This window comes from Megascapheus bottae, chromosome 2 (genome assembly GCF_031878675.1).
Source record: "Megascapheus bottae isolate mThoBot1 chromosome 2, mThoBot2.hap1, whole genome shotgun sequence".
NCBI lineage: Eukaryota > Metazoa > Chordata > Mammalia > Rodentia > Geomyidae > Megascapheus > Megascapheus bottae.
Window position 1 is genome coordinate 75,034,703 of NC_143510.1, and position 21,081 is coordinate 75,055,783.

Here is a 21,081-nt window from a genome sequence, read left to right on the forward strand (position 1 = left end):
GTATTGTATTGTGCACAATTTAAATTTAAGCAGAATTGCATCATAATATTGGCTTAGAGTCACTGAATTAAAATATGTGATATTACATTGTGTAGCTGATATATATGTATACATATATATACACATACATATATCAGATTTTATATGCATGTATACATGTACACTGGCATCAGAAAGATCATTTTAAATGAGTGTGGACTTATATTTTTGTGAACACATTCAGATCCATAACTGTATTTCAGAATAACTGAATGTTAATTCCTTGCTTATAGTCCCATTAGTCACAGCTGTTTCTTTCACAAATGCTGAAGCTTTGATGTGGCTGTTCTCATTTTATTCTGCTGAGATCTTCCACTAAAATTTTGGAATGATTCCTTGGAAGCAAATAATTCTGTGAAATAACTTAAAAATTGTTGAACTCTTTCTCATTTGTATGGTTTCTCTTTGTATGGTTTATTTGCTTAAATTTTCATCACAAAGGGTGTCATCTACAAAGGCTGTACATTAAGAAAATGATTCACACAGTTTCATTTCTATCAGATCTGGATGATTAGATTAAGGATTGATACAATGTGCAAAGCTAGTAACTAAGGATTGAATCTACTAGTAATGTCTTATATGCAAGCCTGATTAAAGATCCAATTGGAGCTAGGTTCCAGTGGCTCAGCCAGCAATCTTAGCTACTCAGGAGGCTGAGATCTGAAGATCATGATTCAAAGTCAGTCCTGGGGAAAGTCTGTGAAACTCTTATCTCCAATTAGCCACCAGAAAACTGGAAGTGGTGCTGTGGCTCAGAGTGGTTGGTAAAGAGCTATCCTTGAGCTGAAGAGCTCAGGGACAGTACCCAGGCCCAGAGTTCAAGCCCCACAACTACCACCAACAACAACCAAATAATCCAACTGGATCAGTTTTAAAGCTATACCAACTAAACAGTAAGATTACCCTTTTAATACTAAAAGTCATTTTAGCAAAACTGAAGGTGAAGCCAACTGTATATGACAGATTTCAACCTCTTGGTTGACAATGGAAATAAAATAAAAAAGTATGTTAAGTGGTGAATCAGAGACACCAAGAATTCAGCTCAATATTTAGAGGGATGGGTGCAGAAAATGGAGAGCCTGTCTCTTATTAAAACCCTGAAGACAGGGGGAAATATAAATGTACTTTGAAGATTCATGTACTTGTCATACTAAAAGCATTCCTTTTAACTTGCATATTTGAAATTTGTATATAGGAAGTATGTGGAAAACATATATGTGAAACAAAAGATGTAGTCTTAGGGCTGATGTTGGCTAAAAGCAAGCAAGGATCAAAAGTGGCAGATTGTGTATAGATGTACGAAAGGAACTCCTGTAAGAGAGTCAATGTAAACTCCTTTAAATTGGCAAATCAGAAGAGTTTTTTTTTTTAAATATAAAGTCACAAGAAATACAGAATCAGTACATATTTCAAATGTTTCTGTTTCTAGGCTGTCAGGCTAGGATGGGAGACTGATTGTCTAGCTTTAAATTTTTCTTAACTAACCAACTTACCAAGCTGATGTATCATTTTAATTCAAATTACACATATTACATTATAAATAGTAAGTACTTAGGTTTTAGCAATTTATATCACTGAAAGGTAGATCAAAACCCAGTTATCCAGGGAACCCCCAGCATTTTGGCATTTCAGTAACTTAATATCAAAATCAAGAAGTGTCTCTACTAGATAGTAGAGTAGTCCTAGGCTCCTCTTATTTACCTGAGAGCCAGATACCTAAAGATCCACGTGTGGATCCCGGAGGATAGAGACTTTGCCCCTCCTCCTCACACCACTCAGTCTTTTGGTACAGAAGTGACCTGTGTTAACTCTCTTCTTTACACCTTGACCAAACTTGTCTTAAGCCTTTTTTCCTTACTTGGAAGAAAATTGAAAGCATATGAACATCCAATGTGATCCTATTCTACGCTACTAAAAGAGAGGAAAATGATATCCTCAGAGGCAAGCACTAGATTTTTCTATGAAAATCAATCCATTTCCATGTAAAGAGTTTTGTGGGTATATTTTTATTTGGTTCTACATGTTCTATGTTCCTTTTCAAAACTTTATCCTGGTTGGTCAGCAGCTGTGGTACTGAAACAGTGGACTAATTTTCTGTTCCTTTTCTGTTTCTTAAGTGTATTAGACTCTGTATATGCTTCAAATGTGCCAAAGTACTTAATCTTATCTAGAAATGTTCACTCATTTCTCTTTCCATTTATGTGGAGTGTCCCCTCAATCTAGACAAGCTGCCAACACCCTCAATAACCAACAGCTTTGTATGTCATTTTTTTTCCAGTCCTAGGGCTTGAAATGAGGGCCTGAACACTGTCCTTGGGCTTTTTCCTCAAGACTAGAGCTCTGCCATTATAGCCATGGCACCACTTTTGTCTTTTCTATGTATATAGTACCTAGGAATCTAACCCGGGTCTTCATGCATGCTAGGCAAGCACTCTGCTACTAGGCCAAACTCCTGGCCTGTATGTCATTTTTAATATAAACAAAATACCTGGAAAATGAAATATGCAGCAGAGCCCTTGCCCTATTAGAAACAAACCCTGGCACCACAACATACACTATGCATATCTCTATAGATGGGTTTTGCAAAACAAACAAAAAAAATCACTCCTGCTCGTTATTTTACTGTTCTGATCTTTTCTCCAGAACATTCATCACATGTTTTGTACTCCAAACCGTAAGAACAAAATCCTAGCTGGATCCTGAACCATTTTACCCATGATGTCAGAAGAAACTTCAGCACAGACACACAGATACCAAGTTTCACAGTCTCTTCCAGCCCCTCATATGTTCTACCTCATTGAATCCTCACTGTACTGTGAATCCCCACAGAAGGAGCTGCAAAGATTCCTTCCAGGACTACATGCACGCTTAGCTTTGAGGCTGGGAATACAATTTCTAGAATGTCCCTATGGATTCTAGTCTTTAACTTCTGCCTAGAATATTTTCACCCCTACTTGTATTGCTTTAGACTTTTTCTTTAGTCTAATGTATCCATCCTATCTCTTAAATTGCCAATCATTCTGTACTTGAAAAGTTCTCATGATGAGCGATTGAAGTGAGATATATAAAAATGAGGTGACAAAAAAAGACCGGGCAACTCTGAAAACTATAATTATTCCCCTTTATCTATGATGGATACATTCCAAGATTCCAAGTGGATCCTCCAAACCCTAGATGAAGATATGTATGGTATGTTTTTCCTATTCATATCCACCTATAATAAAGTTTAATTTATAAACTAAACACAATTCATAACAATTACAAACAAAACAGAGCAGTTTATAGCGATATATCTTAATAAAAGTTATGGGAATGTAGTATTTCTTTCTTTCCCAAAGTCTATTATTGTAATATACTCTCTGTTCTTGTGAACGTTATAGAAGTTTTTCATGCTTATGTGGAATGAGATGAAGTGAGGTGAATGTGGGTCTTTTGACATAGTATGTCTATTGAGGAAACATGACCAGAATACAAACAACATCTGATAACTCAGAGGGTTATTAAGTGACTATCAGGCAGGGAGGGTAGACACAATGTATACAGGCAAGATGATTCACGTCCTAGGTGAGATGCAGGAAGAAGATGGGAATTTTCATCATGATAATCAGAATGGTGCATGATTTGAAATGTATGAATATTTTATTTCTACAAAAGACTACATTTCCATTCCATGGCTGAGCAGGCATATAACTTCTTCAGTCCTTTTGTCTTTTCTTCTTCTTTCTTCCCCACTGTATTAATATTTTTAACATATCATCTGCAAAGCAACTTTGGGCATACACAAATATATCAGCCTTTTATTGTGTCATAGTATAGAGGGATTATTTTAATATTAGTTGTGAAAGAGACAAAAGTAAATACCTTTGAGTTGATTTACTATCTTAACTCTGTGTCTGTTAAAGAAAAGCAAACTGATAGAAAAGCAGTAGCATCTGTGAATAGAAAAAAATAAATCAGCTGTACGCATGAATCTGGTAGCCAACAGCAGCTCTAGAAATACGATTTTCATCCTAAACCTATCTTTTGGTAGCCAAATTTCATATCAGAAACATTAGCTCTAAGGCCAGTTTTGGATTTAGCAATGATACATTTAAATGATGACAGCTTGAAGAAGCTTGAAGCATGCCATTAAGTCCATTGGGATTGGAGATCTGATGTCATTTCCATCCAGACGAAGGTAGCTCAGCTGAGGCCCATAAATGAAGGCATCTTGATCTGCACGCAGTGTGGTAGGGCATATCACAGAGACATTCACGTCTATGGAGACAAAGACCATGAATGAATGGTTTGAAACACAGGAATCTCTAGAAGGTAAAGATCAAGAAGTTATTGCAGTGGTCCAACTGGAGAGATATTGACCTGATAGACGAAACCGGTGGAAATGTATTCATATGTATTTTATATGAATAATACATTTCTTATTTATTCATATAAAATATATATCACATATATGTATGTGAATAATATCTTATATTTGACTATTTATTCATATATTTACATATATTTAATAGAAGTAGCCCTGAAAAAGTACAATGCAGATACAGTCAATACAGTTACCATTCAAATTATCATAGAATGAGATCTGTCACATTCAAGGGATTAAAGGTGGAGTTCAGACCTGATCCTGAATAAAACAAGTAGGTAAATGGTGGTTGGAAAGCATGATGTTGTAATTCATAGCCTATCACCCTCATTCCTAATAACTCATGACTGAATAAAAAGAATATGAGAAACCAAAGTTCTTAATTTAATCATGTACTCATAAAGAAATTGTAATACTTCTCAGAAAATGTGAACTTATTTGGATGGATGCATTTTTCATTAACACTTGAGTTCCTTCTGATGCTTAGAAATAAAATAGGCTTTTTTTTATAATATTGTATGAGAAATGTTCTGGTAAGATTTGAGGACATTTTGTATAACAGTTACTTTTCTTGGAAATTATTTCATTAACAACTATTCTGATCTTTGGCAAATATCCTTACCTAGTTGAGCCTCAGTTTTTCTATTGTAGAACTTTCTAGTATTATCCCACATAATTTTTTTGGCAGGGGTCAGAGGTGAAGTTCATCAATTGTAAACCAGAGCTAAATATCACTGGGTAGGAAAATTCTTTGCCTCATCCCAGACCCAATAAGTCAGAATCACTTGGAATATATCCTAGAAACCTGTTTTACAAAGCAATCTAGGAGATTCTGATGTTCAGAAGTTATGAAAACAACTGGGAAATGGAAATGTCTGAGCAAACCCTTTTAAACAAGCCTCTCTAACATGTGGGTAGAAAAAGATAATACAAACTACTTCTTAAGTGTGCTTTGAGTAAGGGAATCACATTCTTTTTCTCTGTCGGTCATAGGACTTAAACTCTGGGCCTGGGCCAGTCCCTCAGCTCTTCATCTCAAGGCTACTTCCCTACCCCTGGAGCCACAGCTCTACTTCCTGTTTTCTAGTAGTTAATTGAAGATAAGAGTATCCCGCTTTTTAGTGCCCTGGGTATCTTTGAACTGTGATCCTCAGATCTCAGCCTTCTGAGAAGCTAGGATTATAGGCGTGAGCCACAGTGTCTGGCCTGGAATCTCATTCTTTTTTTTTTTGCCAGTCCTGGGGCTTGAACTCAGGGCCTGAGCACTGTCCTTGAGCTTTTTCCTCAAAGCTAGTACTCTGCCACTTGAGCACAGCACCACTTCTGGCTTTTTCTATGTATGTGGTACTGAGGAATCAAACCTAGGTCTTTGTGCATGCTAGGCAAGCACTCTACCACTAGGCCAAACTCCCGGCCCTGGAATCTCATTCTTAAACATATTAATTTTCAAATTCCAGGGTGAAGTCTCCAATTCATCTGTGATCACCTGAAATTAACATCCCATACCCAGTACCTGACGATAAAGGATGCCAGCATAGAAGTGTAGAACATTTGAGAACAAAATTGCACACTTATATCAGCCTTGGGTATTATATTATTTGGCTCAGCCAATAGTCATCTACAACATTCTTCTTCCTGCTACATCTGTTGCTTTTGACTACAAGTTTAAACAGTATGTTTCCTCACTATGGAAAAATAACTGTGATGGTGGTAGCCATTTAATTCCTGGATTTAATGCTTAAGTACATGGTTACCAAACAACAGAAATCCTTGAATATAGGAACAGTTCCCAGTAGAGAAAGTCTATCCATAGAAACAATATTTTCATGTGATCATGTACTCTAATGACACATTGGAGCATAAATTTTAGGGCATACAATCTACTCACAATTACATCTTCAAGCCCTCAGATTGCATCTAACTTCAGGAGAAATCTCTGCAAGGTTGTCTTCCTAAAGGGTCTGTGTGAGATAGCTACTAGCCTAGCTATCTTTATATCCCCATGTCTAAATTGAGATGCTTTCCCTATTTATACCAGATGCAGCTTGACCTTGAGCAGATGGGTAAAGAGGTCAATTGTCTTTGTGCACAGCCTCCACTGTCTGTAACGACTTCTTTCCTTGATGGCATCTTTACCTCCAAGGACTCCACACACATTCCTACTTCTTACCAAAAGCTGCTTGCAAGAAAGGAGAAGGTAGTATACCTTGGGAAGTTCATGTCTAGGAACATAGATTTTTCATTTTGGTTTAGGAAAATCTTACATGGGAATAGTGATGGTCTTCAAGAGGTTGTTGTCAGAGTAGCTGTCAGTATGGCTTGGGGAGGATGAAATTCTGAAGTCCTTCATCAGTCCTCTTAGTCAGGTACTCAGAAGGTGCAGATACCAACCTGTACACTTAAAACTTTGAGAAATACACTCTACTTTGTAGAGTCGAATCAGAAACTCTAGAGAGCTTCAGCTATCCATTGTTCTATACCTTTTAGGATGTTGTTGCTTTCCTATTTCCTCTGAAATCATATTTTGTCATTTTACTCTTTGGGAGGTTATTTTTGTCCTTCTTATTAAATAAACCTACCCCCCCCCACAGCAAACCAGATATAGTGAAACATGTCTGTAGTTCCAATACTTTGGAGGCTGAAGGGAATAGTCTGATCACAAGTTCACATTCATTCTACCTATAGATCAGAGATCTTCGAATCGCTCTGAGTAAAAGAAGATGAAAATATTTCAACCCCACTATAGATAATAGTGTCCTTTGTATTACAAGGATCTCCTTTGCCGTCTTGAACTTGGAGAATTGGACTTCCTGGATCATTAAGACTGAGAATAGACAAAAATTTAGTAACTACAACTGAAAATACATTAAAATGGTTAGTTGATGCTCTGCCACTTGAGCCACACCTCCAGCCTTGGTTCTCTGCTGGATATTTTGGAGCTACAGTGTAGTGCACTTTTCTGATATAAATAGATCTCAGCCTGCTGCTTAGCTAGGATTGCAGAAACCAGCTACCATTGCCTGGCTAAGATTTCTGACTGCTCCTTCTAAAGTCGATGCAGAATGGCCATGATGACGGTGAGCGTTTTAATCACAGAAACATCCCCCTCCCACCACCACCATTACTACTTACTTTTAATTTTGTTGTGATCCAGGTGAAGGTGCTGCAAGTGGGCACTGATTCTGGGGAACTTTGTGAGTTGATTATAAGACAGTTGAAGATCTAGAATAGATGTCACATCGAAACCACTTGATGGGAGACCTGCATCAGATAGCTTATTGTGGTTGAGTCTCAGGAAGGCCACTTTGGGGATCACATTAAAATAATTTTCTGGAATTCCTTCGATGGAATTGTTGTCCAGAAACAGCTGCATGGTGTTGGCTGGTAACCTTGGTGGCATGTTCCTCAGTGCGTTCTTGGCCATATTTAGCTGCATAAGGTTCTTAAGTCCCTTAAAGGTGTCTCTTTGAAAGGCATTGTCAAAGAGTTTATTATGCTGCAGATCAAGAAGGGTCAGGTTTTCCAGGTTGCTGAAGGTTCCTTGAGGAATTCTGGATACCTTGTTTCTAGCTAATTGCAACTGTTCTAGACTCCTTGGCAGTGGAGAAGGTACCTCTTCCAGTTCATTATCTTCCAGAAATAAGAAAAGCAGCTTCTTCAGCTGGCTTAGGGCCCCCTTTTCGATTCCATAGTTGGTTATTTTGTTCTTGTTCAAGTTAATCCATCTCAATTGAGTGGCGTTCTCAAAAGGCTTCTCAGGGATAGTTTCTATCAGGTTGTTTTCAAGGTAGAGGTACCTGATCCTTGAAGGGATTGCGGGAATTTCTTTGAGACCTCGATTTTCACAGTATAAAGCAGTAGGAAAACTGGGTGGACAGAAACATTCCATAGGACAATCAAAGTCATCCACAGTCCAGTCCTCTAGCTCATGTAGCTCATAGGCCTGTCTCAGATTTTGAGTCCACACAGTATCTGTTATAAACAACACCCCAAGGAGGAAGCAAATTATGGTGGCCATTCTGGTACCTATGGAATAAGAAGCACAGCTATTAGCTGTTTATGGTTCTTGAACTTAAGATAATTGCACCTAGCAACAATGTCTGTAAATATGGCGTCTCCAGCAAAGAGATGAAAACATCAACAATTCAGGGTTAGGGGTAGTGGCTCAAGTAGCTAGAAAGCATGAGGCCATGGGTTCAGGCCCAGTATTATCAAATATTAATTTCAAATATTAATGATATTTTATTCTTAGATAGCAATCATTAAACTCATATATACATACATTTAAATGTAAATACATAGAATTTATTAATGTTATGAAAAATTAAGTGGGTTCATTTGTGAATAAACTGTGACACACAAGGCATTTAAAATCACACAAAAAAATGACCAACTTGTAGCTTCCTGGTTTTAATCCAGTAACAGTGAAAACTGAGAAGTGGAAAGCAAATTTTAGCAGCCCTAAATGCTTTTCCATGGCAAGCTACTTAATTCAAATAACTTAACTGAAACCAGTAGTTGAATATAAACCAAAAAGTGATCTTTTACTATAATTCAAGTTGTGAGTTTGTATTGTTCTAAGGTAGACATATGTTTTTCTGCTTTGACTTTTACTATGAAATGAGTATATCTGTTAAGAGATTTTCCAGGTTTGCTGGCCCTTGAACCAGAGAAATAAACAGATCAAAGAATACTTTAGCAGTTCCTTGTGAAAGAAGTCTTCAGAATCTGAAGAAATATGTTATTCTTTTTTGGTTGTAGAACTTTGATGATAAGTTTTATTTTGTGGAGGTAAACATTTCTATAATGTAAAGAATCTAATGAAGGTGTCCAACCAAGAAATTGAACTATAAACTCATATATAATTGTTCTCCCATATACATAGTTTATATAATATACCTCTGGTATAACTACTTTTTAAAATATGTAGACACATACATATAGACATATAGACACATATAGACAGCTTATTTAATTACATTGAGTACAGTAATATTATTTCCATATATACTTGTAATAAGCACGATTTTTATATATATTCAACTATATAATTTGTATGCTTGGTAGAAAACACAAAAAAATTTCATTTAGGATATAGGTAGACACAACATTCTTATTTTCAGTGTAGATGGTAATAGAGAATAGGTTAATATTTCCTAATGTGTGGTACATTTAAAAGACATATGGTCATAAAGAACTTTTAACAGGAAAATATGCAGATATGTACATGTGTATATATGTACACATATATCAATATACAGAAATGTATGAGTATATAAGCATTTAAAACATGAAACATTTAAAGCTTGAAACATTTGCTTAGAAAATGCATGTTACATATACATACATAAGAATAACATTTTGATCACTGTTTACTTAGATAAACCAATTGATAATGGCAATGAATTGTACTGATCATTTGAGAAAAAGATAATGTCAGTAATTTATAACCTGTCAATGTTGATATTAATTTGGAAAATGACAATTACAGAGCTATATCTGCAAAGTGTGGAACTTCCATTGGTTTAGCATGCTATTCTGGCCTTATTCCAACAGACGCACATTAATTTTGTTTTTTCCTAGAATAAGGATTTTTTTCTTTAGATATTGAAGTAACTCTACAGCTGATGGCCAAATTGAGAATTCTTAAAATTAAAAAAAAATAAAATTATTTACCTTGACTTCCAGGAATACACTGTCGAATCTGGTGTCTGAGTCTGCAGTTGGCTAAAAATCAGTTGAGGAAAAATTATCTGACTAAAAAAAAATGTTGGACTTTATGCTATCAGGTTTCCTATGAGGAACAGTAAAACCTACTATGTCCAGTCACCATGAATACCTTTTGATGCATTGTTTCCAGTTTGACAAGACTTCAGGAGAAGGCTTACCTCAGTCTTCTTGGAACTTCTTCGTCCTTTTCTATTGGTCACTGCTTGTTCATAGAAATGGGATTGACCCAGTCTCAGCTGTCCTGGTTTTTATGAGTCCTCCCTTAAACATATGTACCAGTGGCTCCAACCTTAACCCCTCCAACAACCACACACTCTCAATATTCAGGCAGCCTAGCAAATGAAATTCGTATTTTCATTTTAAAAACCTATTACAAAATTCAGGCCAATTTTATTTTTAATTCACAGCTCCAAAGTTGTAATATATCCATGGATAGATAAAACTGACCTCTCCTCCTCCCCACAGACTACTGTAGGGATTTCTTACTTTTAAAGCATTTTCCTCTTGATGATCTTTTTAAAAAATATATAATGAAAAACAAAGAAATAAAGATCAATGTCCTGTGTGTATGTGGCATATTTTATTCATTTATGATATAAAACAGATGCTGGAAAGTCTTTGATTAAAGGAAAAGAGGCAAATATACTTAAAAAGTTTAAAATCGGGGGAAGTTGTACCTGACTTTGGTGGTAAGCACCATAATACATTTTGTTTTCTAGAAACAAGTTGTTTCTGTTGTGTTGCTATTTTTTTTCTTAAATGCAAATCTTCCATTTCTTATAATCAAGAAAAAAGTGTGCTTCTTGAGAAAATACACAAAGATATCCTCTCTTCTCAGATAGTATTTTGGTAACTGATTGTAATTGTTTTGAATGTTTTAAAACAACAACAACTGTCCTTCTGGGTTGCCAGTGGCTCTTGCCTGTAATCCAAGCTTCCTAAAAGACAGATCTGAGGGTTCGAATTCAAGGCTAGCTCTAGCAGGAAAATCCATTGTGACTTTTAACTCCAACTAACCATCAAAAAGCCAAAAGTTGGTAAAATGCTAGCCTTGAGTACAGAAGCTCAGGGACAGTGCCTAGTCCCTGAGTTCAAGCCCTGAGACTAGTACACACACACACACACACACACACACACACACACACACAATGTATCCTATTTTGATTCACCACTGCTAATGTGAGTCATATCACAATGAGATATGCACAGGAAGAAAAGACAGCTCTGCCTTGAAAGGTTTGTTTCTGAGCCAGCTTCTTTCTTCTTATCCTCACACCTGTCAATCAGAGCTTTAGTGTTGTCATTATAGAACAATAATGAACTCCTCATAGGGTTAGCCCTATTTCTCATACATAGAGGTTACTTTATTTGTGTGTATGGGTCATGGGGCTTGAACTCTGGGCCTGGGTGCTGTCCCTGAGCTCCTCAGCTCCAGCCTCCTGTCCTACCCCTGAGCCACAGCTTCACTTACTGTTTTCTAGTGATCAATTAGAGATAAGGGTTTCAAGTTCTTTAGTACTCCACTGGCGGCTGGTTCTGAACCACAGCCCTCAGATCTCAGCCTCCTGAGTAGCTAAGATTATAGACGTGAGCCATCGTGCCTGGTTCTATTTTTTAACTTTTAAAAAAGTATGATTGTCACATGTTTAACTGAAAATTCATCTGTATTATTAAATTCCTCTTGTTCACTAAGCTGAGTCAAATATCTCTTTTAAGTCCTATGGGTAAACTCATCCTATGTTAGAAAATAAGTGCTGTTTGTATTCTCATAATAAAGATCTCTACACTGAATTCTTTTCTTCCTTGTTTTGTATTTCTAACAATTCAATATATAAATACAGATGGGGCTCATATCTGCATAGGCTCTTAGGCCTCTATTTAATCTTAATTTTCATTTTTAGTCAAATTGATTTCAGTTATTTCTTAATAACTCATTTTATGACACAGATGAGGCTACATGATCGTCGTAGGAAAATTAGAGTATTATCCTTAATAATTCCACTCTGTTTTCCATTCTCCATTACATTTGTGATCTACTCACAAATGTGAAGTGATCTTCATATACACTTTTCTCCTGAAGTGTATTAGTATTTAGCTTACTTGGCCCATGACCTTTGAGAATAGTGACCTTAAACTTATATAAATGTCTTTCAAATTATATGTATATAATTTTACACAGACACAGACACAGACACACACACACACACACACACACACACACACACACACACAATTGATTTGGCTAGTCTCCAGCTCTGTATCCTCCTGCCTCAACCTCCCACGTGCTGGGAGTATAGGCATGTGCCACCAAACACAGCTCTGCCTTATATTTTCTTCAATGCTCCTTTAGGTTTTTCTTGTTAACTTGTATGGCTTCTCTCTTGTCTTTATCTCTGAGTTGTCTATGTCCTCTTTCTAATACTTTGTAAAAACTGAAACCAGTTTTTTTTTCTTTTTTTAATGTCAGGATAATGTATAGAGGGGTTACAGTTACATTTGTTAGGTAGTAGGTGAATTACTTCTCACACATTTATACTCCTTATTATGTTTTTGTCCCCATTTTCCTCCTCCCACCCCTTCCCAATCATCTTGTTTCCCAAACCCTTCCCTTTCCTATTTCAAATAAACAAATAAATGTATATGCAATATATCAGGTAACAAAGTCAGATACAGTAACAATATGAGATTATCCATAAGGGCAAAAAAAGAGAAAAGAAACCTAGTTCATTAAGAAAAATAATCACAATATAAACTTCTTGTCTCCATATCCTAGAGTTAGTTCATTATGTTTGGTCTCATCCTATATGATCTGATGTATCTAGGTTTTGGGCTACTCTAACCCTCTGCTATGAGTCGTAAATCTGCACTAATTATTACAAATGAGGGAAACTATTGAGCCTATGTTCCTTTGGGTCTGGCTTACTTCACTTAATATGATTTTTTCCAAGTCTTTCCATTTCCTTACAAATGGGGTAGTGCCATTCTTTCTGATGGCAGCATAGAATTCCATGGTGTATAAGTACCACATCTTCTTGATCCAATCATCTACTGAGGGGCCTCTGGGTTGGTTCCATATCTTTGCTAAGGTAAATAGTGTTGCAGTGAACATCAGTGTGCTAGTGGCTTTAATGTGTCCTTGTTTTTGGACATTTGGGTAAGCGCCAAGGAATGGGATTGCTGGGTAAATCCTTTAGTCCTTTGAGAAATCGCCATACTGCTTTCCATAGTGGTTGAATGAGTTTATACTCCCACCAACAGTGTAATATCAATCCCTCCTGGCCACATCCTTGCCAGCATCTGTTGTTATTAGATTTCTCGATAATGGATCATGGCCATTCTAACTGGAGTGGGGTGGAATCTCAGAGTTGTTTTGATTTGCATTTTTTATGGGCAGAGATGTTGAGCATTTCATGTGTCTATAGGCCATCTTATTTCTTCTTCAGAGAAGTCTCTAAGTCTTTAGCCCACCTTTTAATGGGATAGGTTGTTTCTTTGAAAATTTGTTTTTGAGAGATTCAATTTTTTATGTAAATATATGTTAGATATAAGGCCTTTGTCTGTTGCATGGTTAGTGAAGATTTTCTCCCACTCTGTGGGGTTTCTAGTTTTAACTTGCTAGCTATGTCCTTTGTCATAAAGAAGCTCTGCAGTTTAATGCAATCCCTTTTGTCCAAACTTTCTTTAATTTGTTGTGTTTCTGGATCTTTATTAAGAAAGTTTCAACCTGTGCCAAGGAGACCTACTGTGTCTCCTATTCCTTCTTGTAAAGTTTTCAGTGTATCTGCTTTTACCTCAAGGTCTTTGATCCATTTGAAATTAATCCTGGTGCAGGGTGACAAAGAAGGATCCAACTTTAGTTTTCTGCAGGTGCTTAACCAGTTCTGCCAGCACCACTTGTTGAAAAGGCTGTCTTTCTTCCATTCTATTTTCTTTGGCTCCCTTATCAAAGATTAGGTGGTCATAGGTTTGTGGGTTGATTTCTGGGTCTTCAGTTCTATTCCAGTGGTCCTCATGCCTGTTCTTGTGCTGGTACAAAGCTGTTTTGGTTACTATAGCTCGGTAATAAAGTCTGAAGTTTGGTATTGATATTCCTCCAGTGATGAAACCAATTTTATTTGCATTTCAAAATCTTCGAATTTCTGTCTTCTGTTCTCTAATCTGGGTTCCATGGTTGTAAGCACACCTTTATTTTGATGACTGCTTAAATCCATACATCAAACCCAGTGTTGAACAAAGACCTCTGCTCAAATGTGTATGTATCTCTACTTTAGGACATCTTCAATTACATGCTTACAAAACATCTACAGAACTATGTACTGTGTCTCATTACCCCTCAGTGCTCTTATCATTTCATGATGTGGTTGCTTGCAATTCAACATAGGAGGACTAGGCAAATTACTACCAGGATCTTTGGATTTTCACAGCAGGGGAAGAAAAGAGGCATATTCCAGGATAGAGGGCTTATGCTTTCACTTGAACTTAGTTCTTAGTGCTGTCTCTTGTCACTGATGACTCTCTCCTAATTGACACTATCTCCAATCTGATATTTTGTTGAATAATAAGAGAAAGAGCCTTAAGGACTTCTCTGCTCTGGGATGGCTTTGAACTACAATGCTCAGACCTCAGCCTCCTGAGTAGCCAGAATTATAGTGAAAGCTTCCAGTAGCCTAGCTAACTATCAGACTCTATGGTATAGTTTGGCTGTCTTGTAATTGATGATGATTATACATATCTTTGCTTACAGGCTAGCTAGATGTTTTATTTCTAGTTAATGAAAGTACAATTCAGTTGTATTTAATATAGCAGACATTTACTTGCAGTAATCATTGCAAACATGCATATACCGAGTATTCACTTTAAGTTTTCAAAAGTTCACTTAATTATGTATGCTTATGTTTATTAATATGAAAGTAAATCATAGAGTCAGTGAAAATATGATCTTCTTATGATCATTTAGCAAACACTGTAACTTCTGTACCATTTGTATTTTTATTCACTTTTGACATTTATGATTCTCATTGGTGCCAGTTGCTCCAAGAGTCTGTAGAAAGTTTTAATCACTCAATTAAAAATAATAGATAAACAGAATCATAATTATTGCTAAATTCTGTAACCAGCTACCAGAAACACTCTGCTCTAGGAACAGTTTCTTTCAGAGTCCTAAGCCAGTGCTCTTAACTTTTTAATCAAAGGACCAGGTAACAGTGTATTCCTTCCAACAAAGAGTGCAATGGTATGAAATAAGCTGTGTATATATGTTAGACGTCATTACAAAGATTCCCCCATTTCAGATCTTAAACTTGAGAGGAGAATTGAGTCACATGTTCTATTCTCTATTTTCCTGCAATTTTCTGGACTATAAAAAGTGTCACTGCCCCTCAAACCTACTGCCTCATCACCACCAAAGCTTTACCTTCAAGAAATGTGGCATTTCTAGTGACTATAGGTGATATCTCATTCTTGTCAGTCATTGTCTTCCAGAATCTTATTATTGAATGATCCAAGGCATTGAATGTCTTTCTTTTAAGTCAACTATGTAAAGACTTCTTTCTATACATCCTGCCCCCCAAATCTGATGTCAATAAGTGATTTCCATGTCTTTATAAAGCTAGAGGCTGAGCTGCAATCAACAGGTTGAAAGCCAAGTGTTTAAAGCAAAGAAATGATTTCTTTCAAAAAGATATTGGAATAACAAATGAGAAAAGATAGGATTTTAGAAATAGAAAAAAGACAAAGTCTGTTGAAAACATGCAATAATCTAGCCTATAGGCATCACCCATCAGTGCTGAACATTTGTGGGATCAGAGTTCCACAGTCTTCACAAGGAAACCAACAGCCAGAAACAGCCTGGTCAAACTGCTCCAGTCTACCTTTATGAGAGTTAAGAGAGGAGAAATACCAGCATTCTCAGTCTCTATGAAGATTACAATCAAGACAATTTCTCAGGTACAAAAAATGACACTGGAGTTGGGAGAGAGGAGTCCCTAGGCCTTGCTTACAATGATTCTTAAGCTAAGAATCCTCATTACCCATCTGCTCACATAATACACACTCAAATGTAGCAATATTTACAACAGTTTCCAATATTTTCTAACCCTTAGTCGAAGATGTTCATAAACCTGCAGAGAGAAACTACTGTGACTATATCTATATGGATTCCTTCCATATCTATTTCTGAGATTTGAGCTCACTGATGAAAGGTAATTTTTTTCTGCCTCTTTTTCCCTTAGAGATTGTTTATTTTATTTCAGCATGCTATTTGCTATTATTGATTCACTCTTACTATGTAACTGGTCCATCATTTCTGACTTTTTCTTTGGGGTATATTCTTTAAAGACCAGCTAGGACATTTTATAACCTTTTCTTTTTCTTTTCATTTTCTTGTTGGAATGGTTACTAGTGTTTCTGGCTAGAGATCACATCGATATTTTCCACAGTCATAATTTTGGATATGATGACATTGCTTTCCTACCAGGAGGCTACCATTCCTAATTGAATAATAAGGAAAGAAGGTATCTAAGAAAATATAAAGAAAAATATTGCTTCGGACTATTAGCAAAAGTTGCTGGAGCAGTATAGTACAAAACCTACTTTTCTTATGTATAACTCTTGAATAAAATCATAGCAACTATGTATTACTTATGCTGTGTTTGATGCCAGAGTAGTAATGGGAATTCCAGAAATCACTGTGAATTTCATTTATTGAATCTGAAGAAACAAACTGAACTGATATTAATACAGCCAACCTATCTCTATCCTCTATCTGTTTAATTAGAGAAACAGAAACAAAGTGATTGTAATTGTATTGTGAGAGTCTCAATCTAAAGACAGCTAAATATCTCCCTTCTAAATTCACCAGCAATAATTCAGTTTTCTCATAATTGATTTTTTTGCCAGTCCTAGTCTTGAACTCGGGGTCTGAGCACTGACCTTCGGATTTCTCAAGGCTAGAGCTCTACCACTTGAGCCTCAGCACCACTTCCAGCTATTTTTTCTATGTATGTGGTACTGAGGAATCGAACCTAGGTCTTGGTGCATGCTAGACAAGCACTCTACCACTAGGCCAAACTCCCGGCCTCATATTTGATTTTTATATGATGTTTCCAAGGAATGATATCATTCATATCCTCCTAACTTGATGTATTGATTCTGAAGGTCTTCTAAAGTCCTAAAATCTCCCCCCACCCCAGTCCCAACACATGTGTGTGGAATAGCAGACATAAAAAATGTGAACAGAAATTTTTTCACAAGATAATAAGATTATTTTTAATAATCAGCTGAAAAGGGAATATGATCAATTGTTTAACCCTGAATTCAGCTCTATAGACATATGAGGTTAGGTGGGAGCTGGAGGCTGGAGTATAAAGCTGAAATAGCTTTCTACAATATGGAGATAGATTTATATTATAAATACTGAACTAACAAGAGAAGATCAGTGCTAAATTTTAATTCTACATAGGGGGGAAAACTGAGTAGCTAGGCCTCCTGAGAAAGGAAAGCTGATGACTAACTGACACCCTCTGAAGTAGCCTTTGTCTACTAAAATCCTCCATAATAACTTAACAGAAGGAGTGGTAGGCAGTATATATTCAAATGATATCTTTCCTTGTTTCCATAACTGAAGATTAGTTCTCTTCATATTTGATTGAAATTTATAGCACTTATAGAGACATATAAAATGACACAATTACTCACAGTCACTATTGTATGTATATTTTCCACCATAATCAAAGTTAGTCTCTGGAACTTGGTATGGTGAATTGAATTAAATATGAAAAAAGATGGATCAAATGGAATAAGCACACACATTTTACAGAAAGGAATTCTTGTAAAATGCAGCAGGTCTGCTATAATCTGAGGTGTTTTGGCAAGGACTGTGAACCACCAAGTATATAGTTCCTCTTTTTCCTTTTTGTAGACATGTGTAGCTTTTATTTCAAGTATCAGAAATTTAGAAAAACTGGCAATATCTTCTACTATACATCTCACAAATTTTTTTCCCAAGCCAGTAACTTTATTTTAAATAATATTGTCAGGCAAAAGACTATAAATATTTTCATTGTTAAATTCAGTTTTAGTTGCTGACAAAGCTTTTCACCTGTTTGCTTTATAACTTCAAAAACTCACTTTCTATATTCATTTCTACTATTTCAGACCAACTCCATAAACCTTATGCAAAAATATGTAAATTCTTTACCATTATAAATCCTTCAATACCAAACGCAGTGCATTACTGATAGAAAAATACATTCTGTGAATGTTACAGAAAGGCCCCAGGGTAATTTAAACATGCAGCTTAACTTTTTAATATATTAGAAAATATAAGTTAGAGGTGCTGTGGCTCAAGAAGTAGGGTGGTGTGGTAGCCTTGACCTGAAGAGCTCAGGGACAGCGCCCAGGCCTAGAGTTCAAGCCACATAACCAACAAAAAAAAAAAAAAGAAAAGAAAGAAAGAAAATATGAATGATATTTTAACTTCTGTTTTTCAAAAGCAGTGTTTTTATATGTAATTCAAAAGAAATAAATCAGTTATTTTAATCAATAAAAAGAAGTACAGTTATAAGTAAAAATTCCTTCTGTAATATTCCTTACCTAAGAGGTCCTTAGTATTTGGAATCAAACTGGGCTGGGAGTGTTGCCTAGTATACACAAAGCCCTGGGTTCAACACCTTGGTACCACACACACAGAAAAAGCCAGAAGTGGTGCTGTGGCTCTAGTGGTATAGTACAAGCCTTGAGAAAGCTCAGGGACAGTGCCTAGGCCCTGAGTTCAAGCCCCAGAATTTGCAAAAAAAAAAAAAAAACATATTAGAATCAAACTTGGTGCTGGTGTCTCACGCCTATAATCCTAACTACTCAGAAGGCTGAGAACTGAGGGTCATGGTTTGAAGCCAGCTGGGACAGAAAAGTTTCTGAGACTCTTATCTTCAATTAAACACTAAAAAATTGGAAATGGTGCTATGGCTCAAGGTGGTAGAGCTCTAGATGAGCAAAAAGCGTTCAAGAACAGCACCTGAGTTCAAGCCCCATGACTGATCCTTCCCCCCCCCCAAAAAAAATTGGGATCAAATAGAGAATTTATTGATATTTCAGGGTAAGTTTTAATTTTAGAAGTCTAATTTCATGCAGTTAGCATGAGACTCAGGAATTTGCACTTCTATCAGGGTCTTTGATGATGCAGATCTAATTTGGCCAAGCACAACACTCGCAGCAAATCTGCTTCATATTTATATTAAAATGTAGTTCCTAACCTACACTACTCCTTTTTTCCCCCACTAATCTTTTGAGAGCAAAGCTTGGAGCAGAGATATTCAAAGCTGTTTTTCTTCTACATTCTAATTTTCTACCAAGGAGTTATTTGAGATTCTGTGAAGAGAAAGAAGTATGTAATTTCACTCTGTAAAGTCTGAAATGCAGCGTTACTGCACTTTCACATTTTGAATTTTCCATAGCCTATGAGAAGTCTTGAATTCACATTGCTGCCAATTGTCTGCTCTGCCAATGTCGGGACTGTAACCAAAAACCTGTGTTGTTTTCTTGCTCTTTTTACCAGATGGAATCTATCATAACATATTCACTTTTCTAAAGGCCCCTGGGATGGGTGGAGTGGTGCACAAGCAAACTGTCAGCTCAAGTGCTGACAGGATTCTCATTTCTAGGCATTACATCTGTCTCTTGGGATATGTATCATACTGCAAAAGGTACTAATTATCCCTTTACTGTTAATCTGTGTTGGTCAGTTCTTTGCTAACATGAGCTTTATTAACTGAGTGTAGAAAGAAAACTTCATTCTTTTGCCAACTGACCTATTACAACAGATGTGTTAGCACATTTAGCAAATTTCACTTGCAGGTAGAAAATCACATTGTGTCTCCCAATCTTAGCACACTTTTAAACAATAATGCTATCTTTAGTAATTATTTGAATAAATAGAGATTAATATCTCTTCCATGGGATTCTAAATGGGTAGGTAAAAACAAAGAAATCTGTTGTCATTCAACATATTTTGGCTTTGTTCTAAAAGACCAATGTCACTTATTTCATATATTTTACCATCTAGAAAACCAGTTAAAATTTTCTCCACTACTGGGTCTTAAAAAATGATTTTTAAAAGATATTTTTCAGATGTCATAATTTGCCATAAATTGTAGCTATAGTTTAGCTTTTGGATGCAAAAAGGCACATGCTGAAACTGGCTTAAATGTCAAGATTTATGGGTCCTAGTGCATTCTTGAAAAAAATAAAAATATCACATAGACCTTTTAAAACAAAGGAAAAAACTGGATAATTTTCTAGAAGTTGTTTCTACTTCTAGAACTAGTTATAAACTGGGTTTAACTTTAAAGGGCCCCTTTAAAATGCTTTCCTAAGAATGCAAGAAAAACTGGTTGCATATGATATAAGAAATCTGGTTTACATCAAAATATTTCTATTTCTTTATTTCTTGACATTCATTTCTTTTAACTTTTCAATTTCCTATATCCCAGAAGAAAATGATATTGAGTGAGGGCCAAGACAAAAGGATTACCATGTTTATATCCTGTCGTGATTTTGGTTCTCTTCTTACTCCAGGAATCTGAAGAATGAGTACACAGAAGTCCGAGTCAGGCAAATGTACGTTTCTCTGACACATTCTCCAGAGCACTTCAGTAATAAGGATGGTCCCCAAAGAGGACACCCTTTCCATAGGTTTGAAATAGTCATCAGAGGCCATGAACTAGGAAGTCAGCCTTAGGTTTTCTCAGGCAAACACCTAAATCTTTCTCTTCTGTGAAAATAATATGTCTGAAACAAATACATGCCCAGGAATGGTATGGCAGGATCGTAGGGAAGGTCAATTTTCAGTTCTTTAAGAAACCTCCACACTGCTTTACAGAGTGGCTGAACTAGTCTACAATCCCACCAGCAGTGCAGTAGGGTTCCTTTTTCTCCACAATCCTGCCAGCATC

At 36.3% G+C, this 21,081-nt stretch overlaps 1 protein-coding gene across 1 annotated transcript; it reads right to left on the bottom strand.

The window, feature by feature from the left end:
- Positions 1 to 4,129: 4,129 nt before the first annotated feature.
- Positions 4,130 to 8,420, bottom strand: Kera (keratocan). The gene is made up of 2 exons (XM_090357615.1): positions 7,535 to 8,420; positions 4,130 to 4,296 (listed from the first exon to the last, which is right to left on the bottom strand). The coding sequence occupies exons 1-2, from the start codon at positions 8,418 to 8,420 to the stop codon at positions 4,130 to 4,132; spliced, it is 1,053 nt and encodes a 350-aa protein (XP_090213741.1).
- Between the last annotated feature and the right edge of the window lie 12,661 nt (positions 8,421 to 21,081).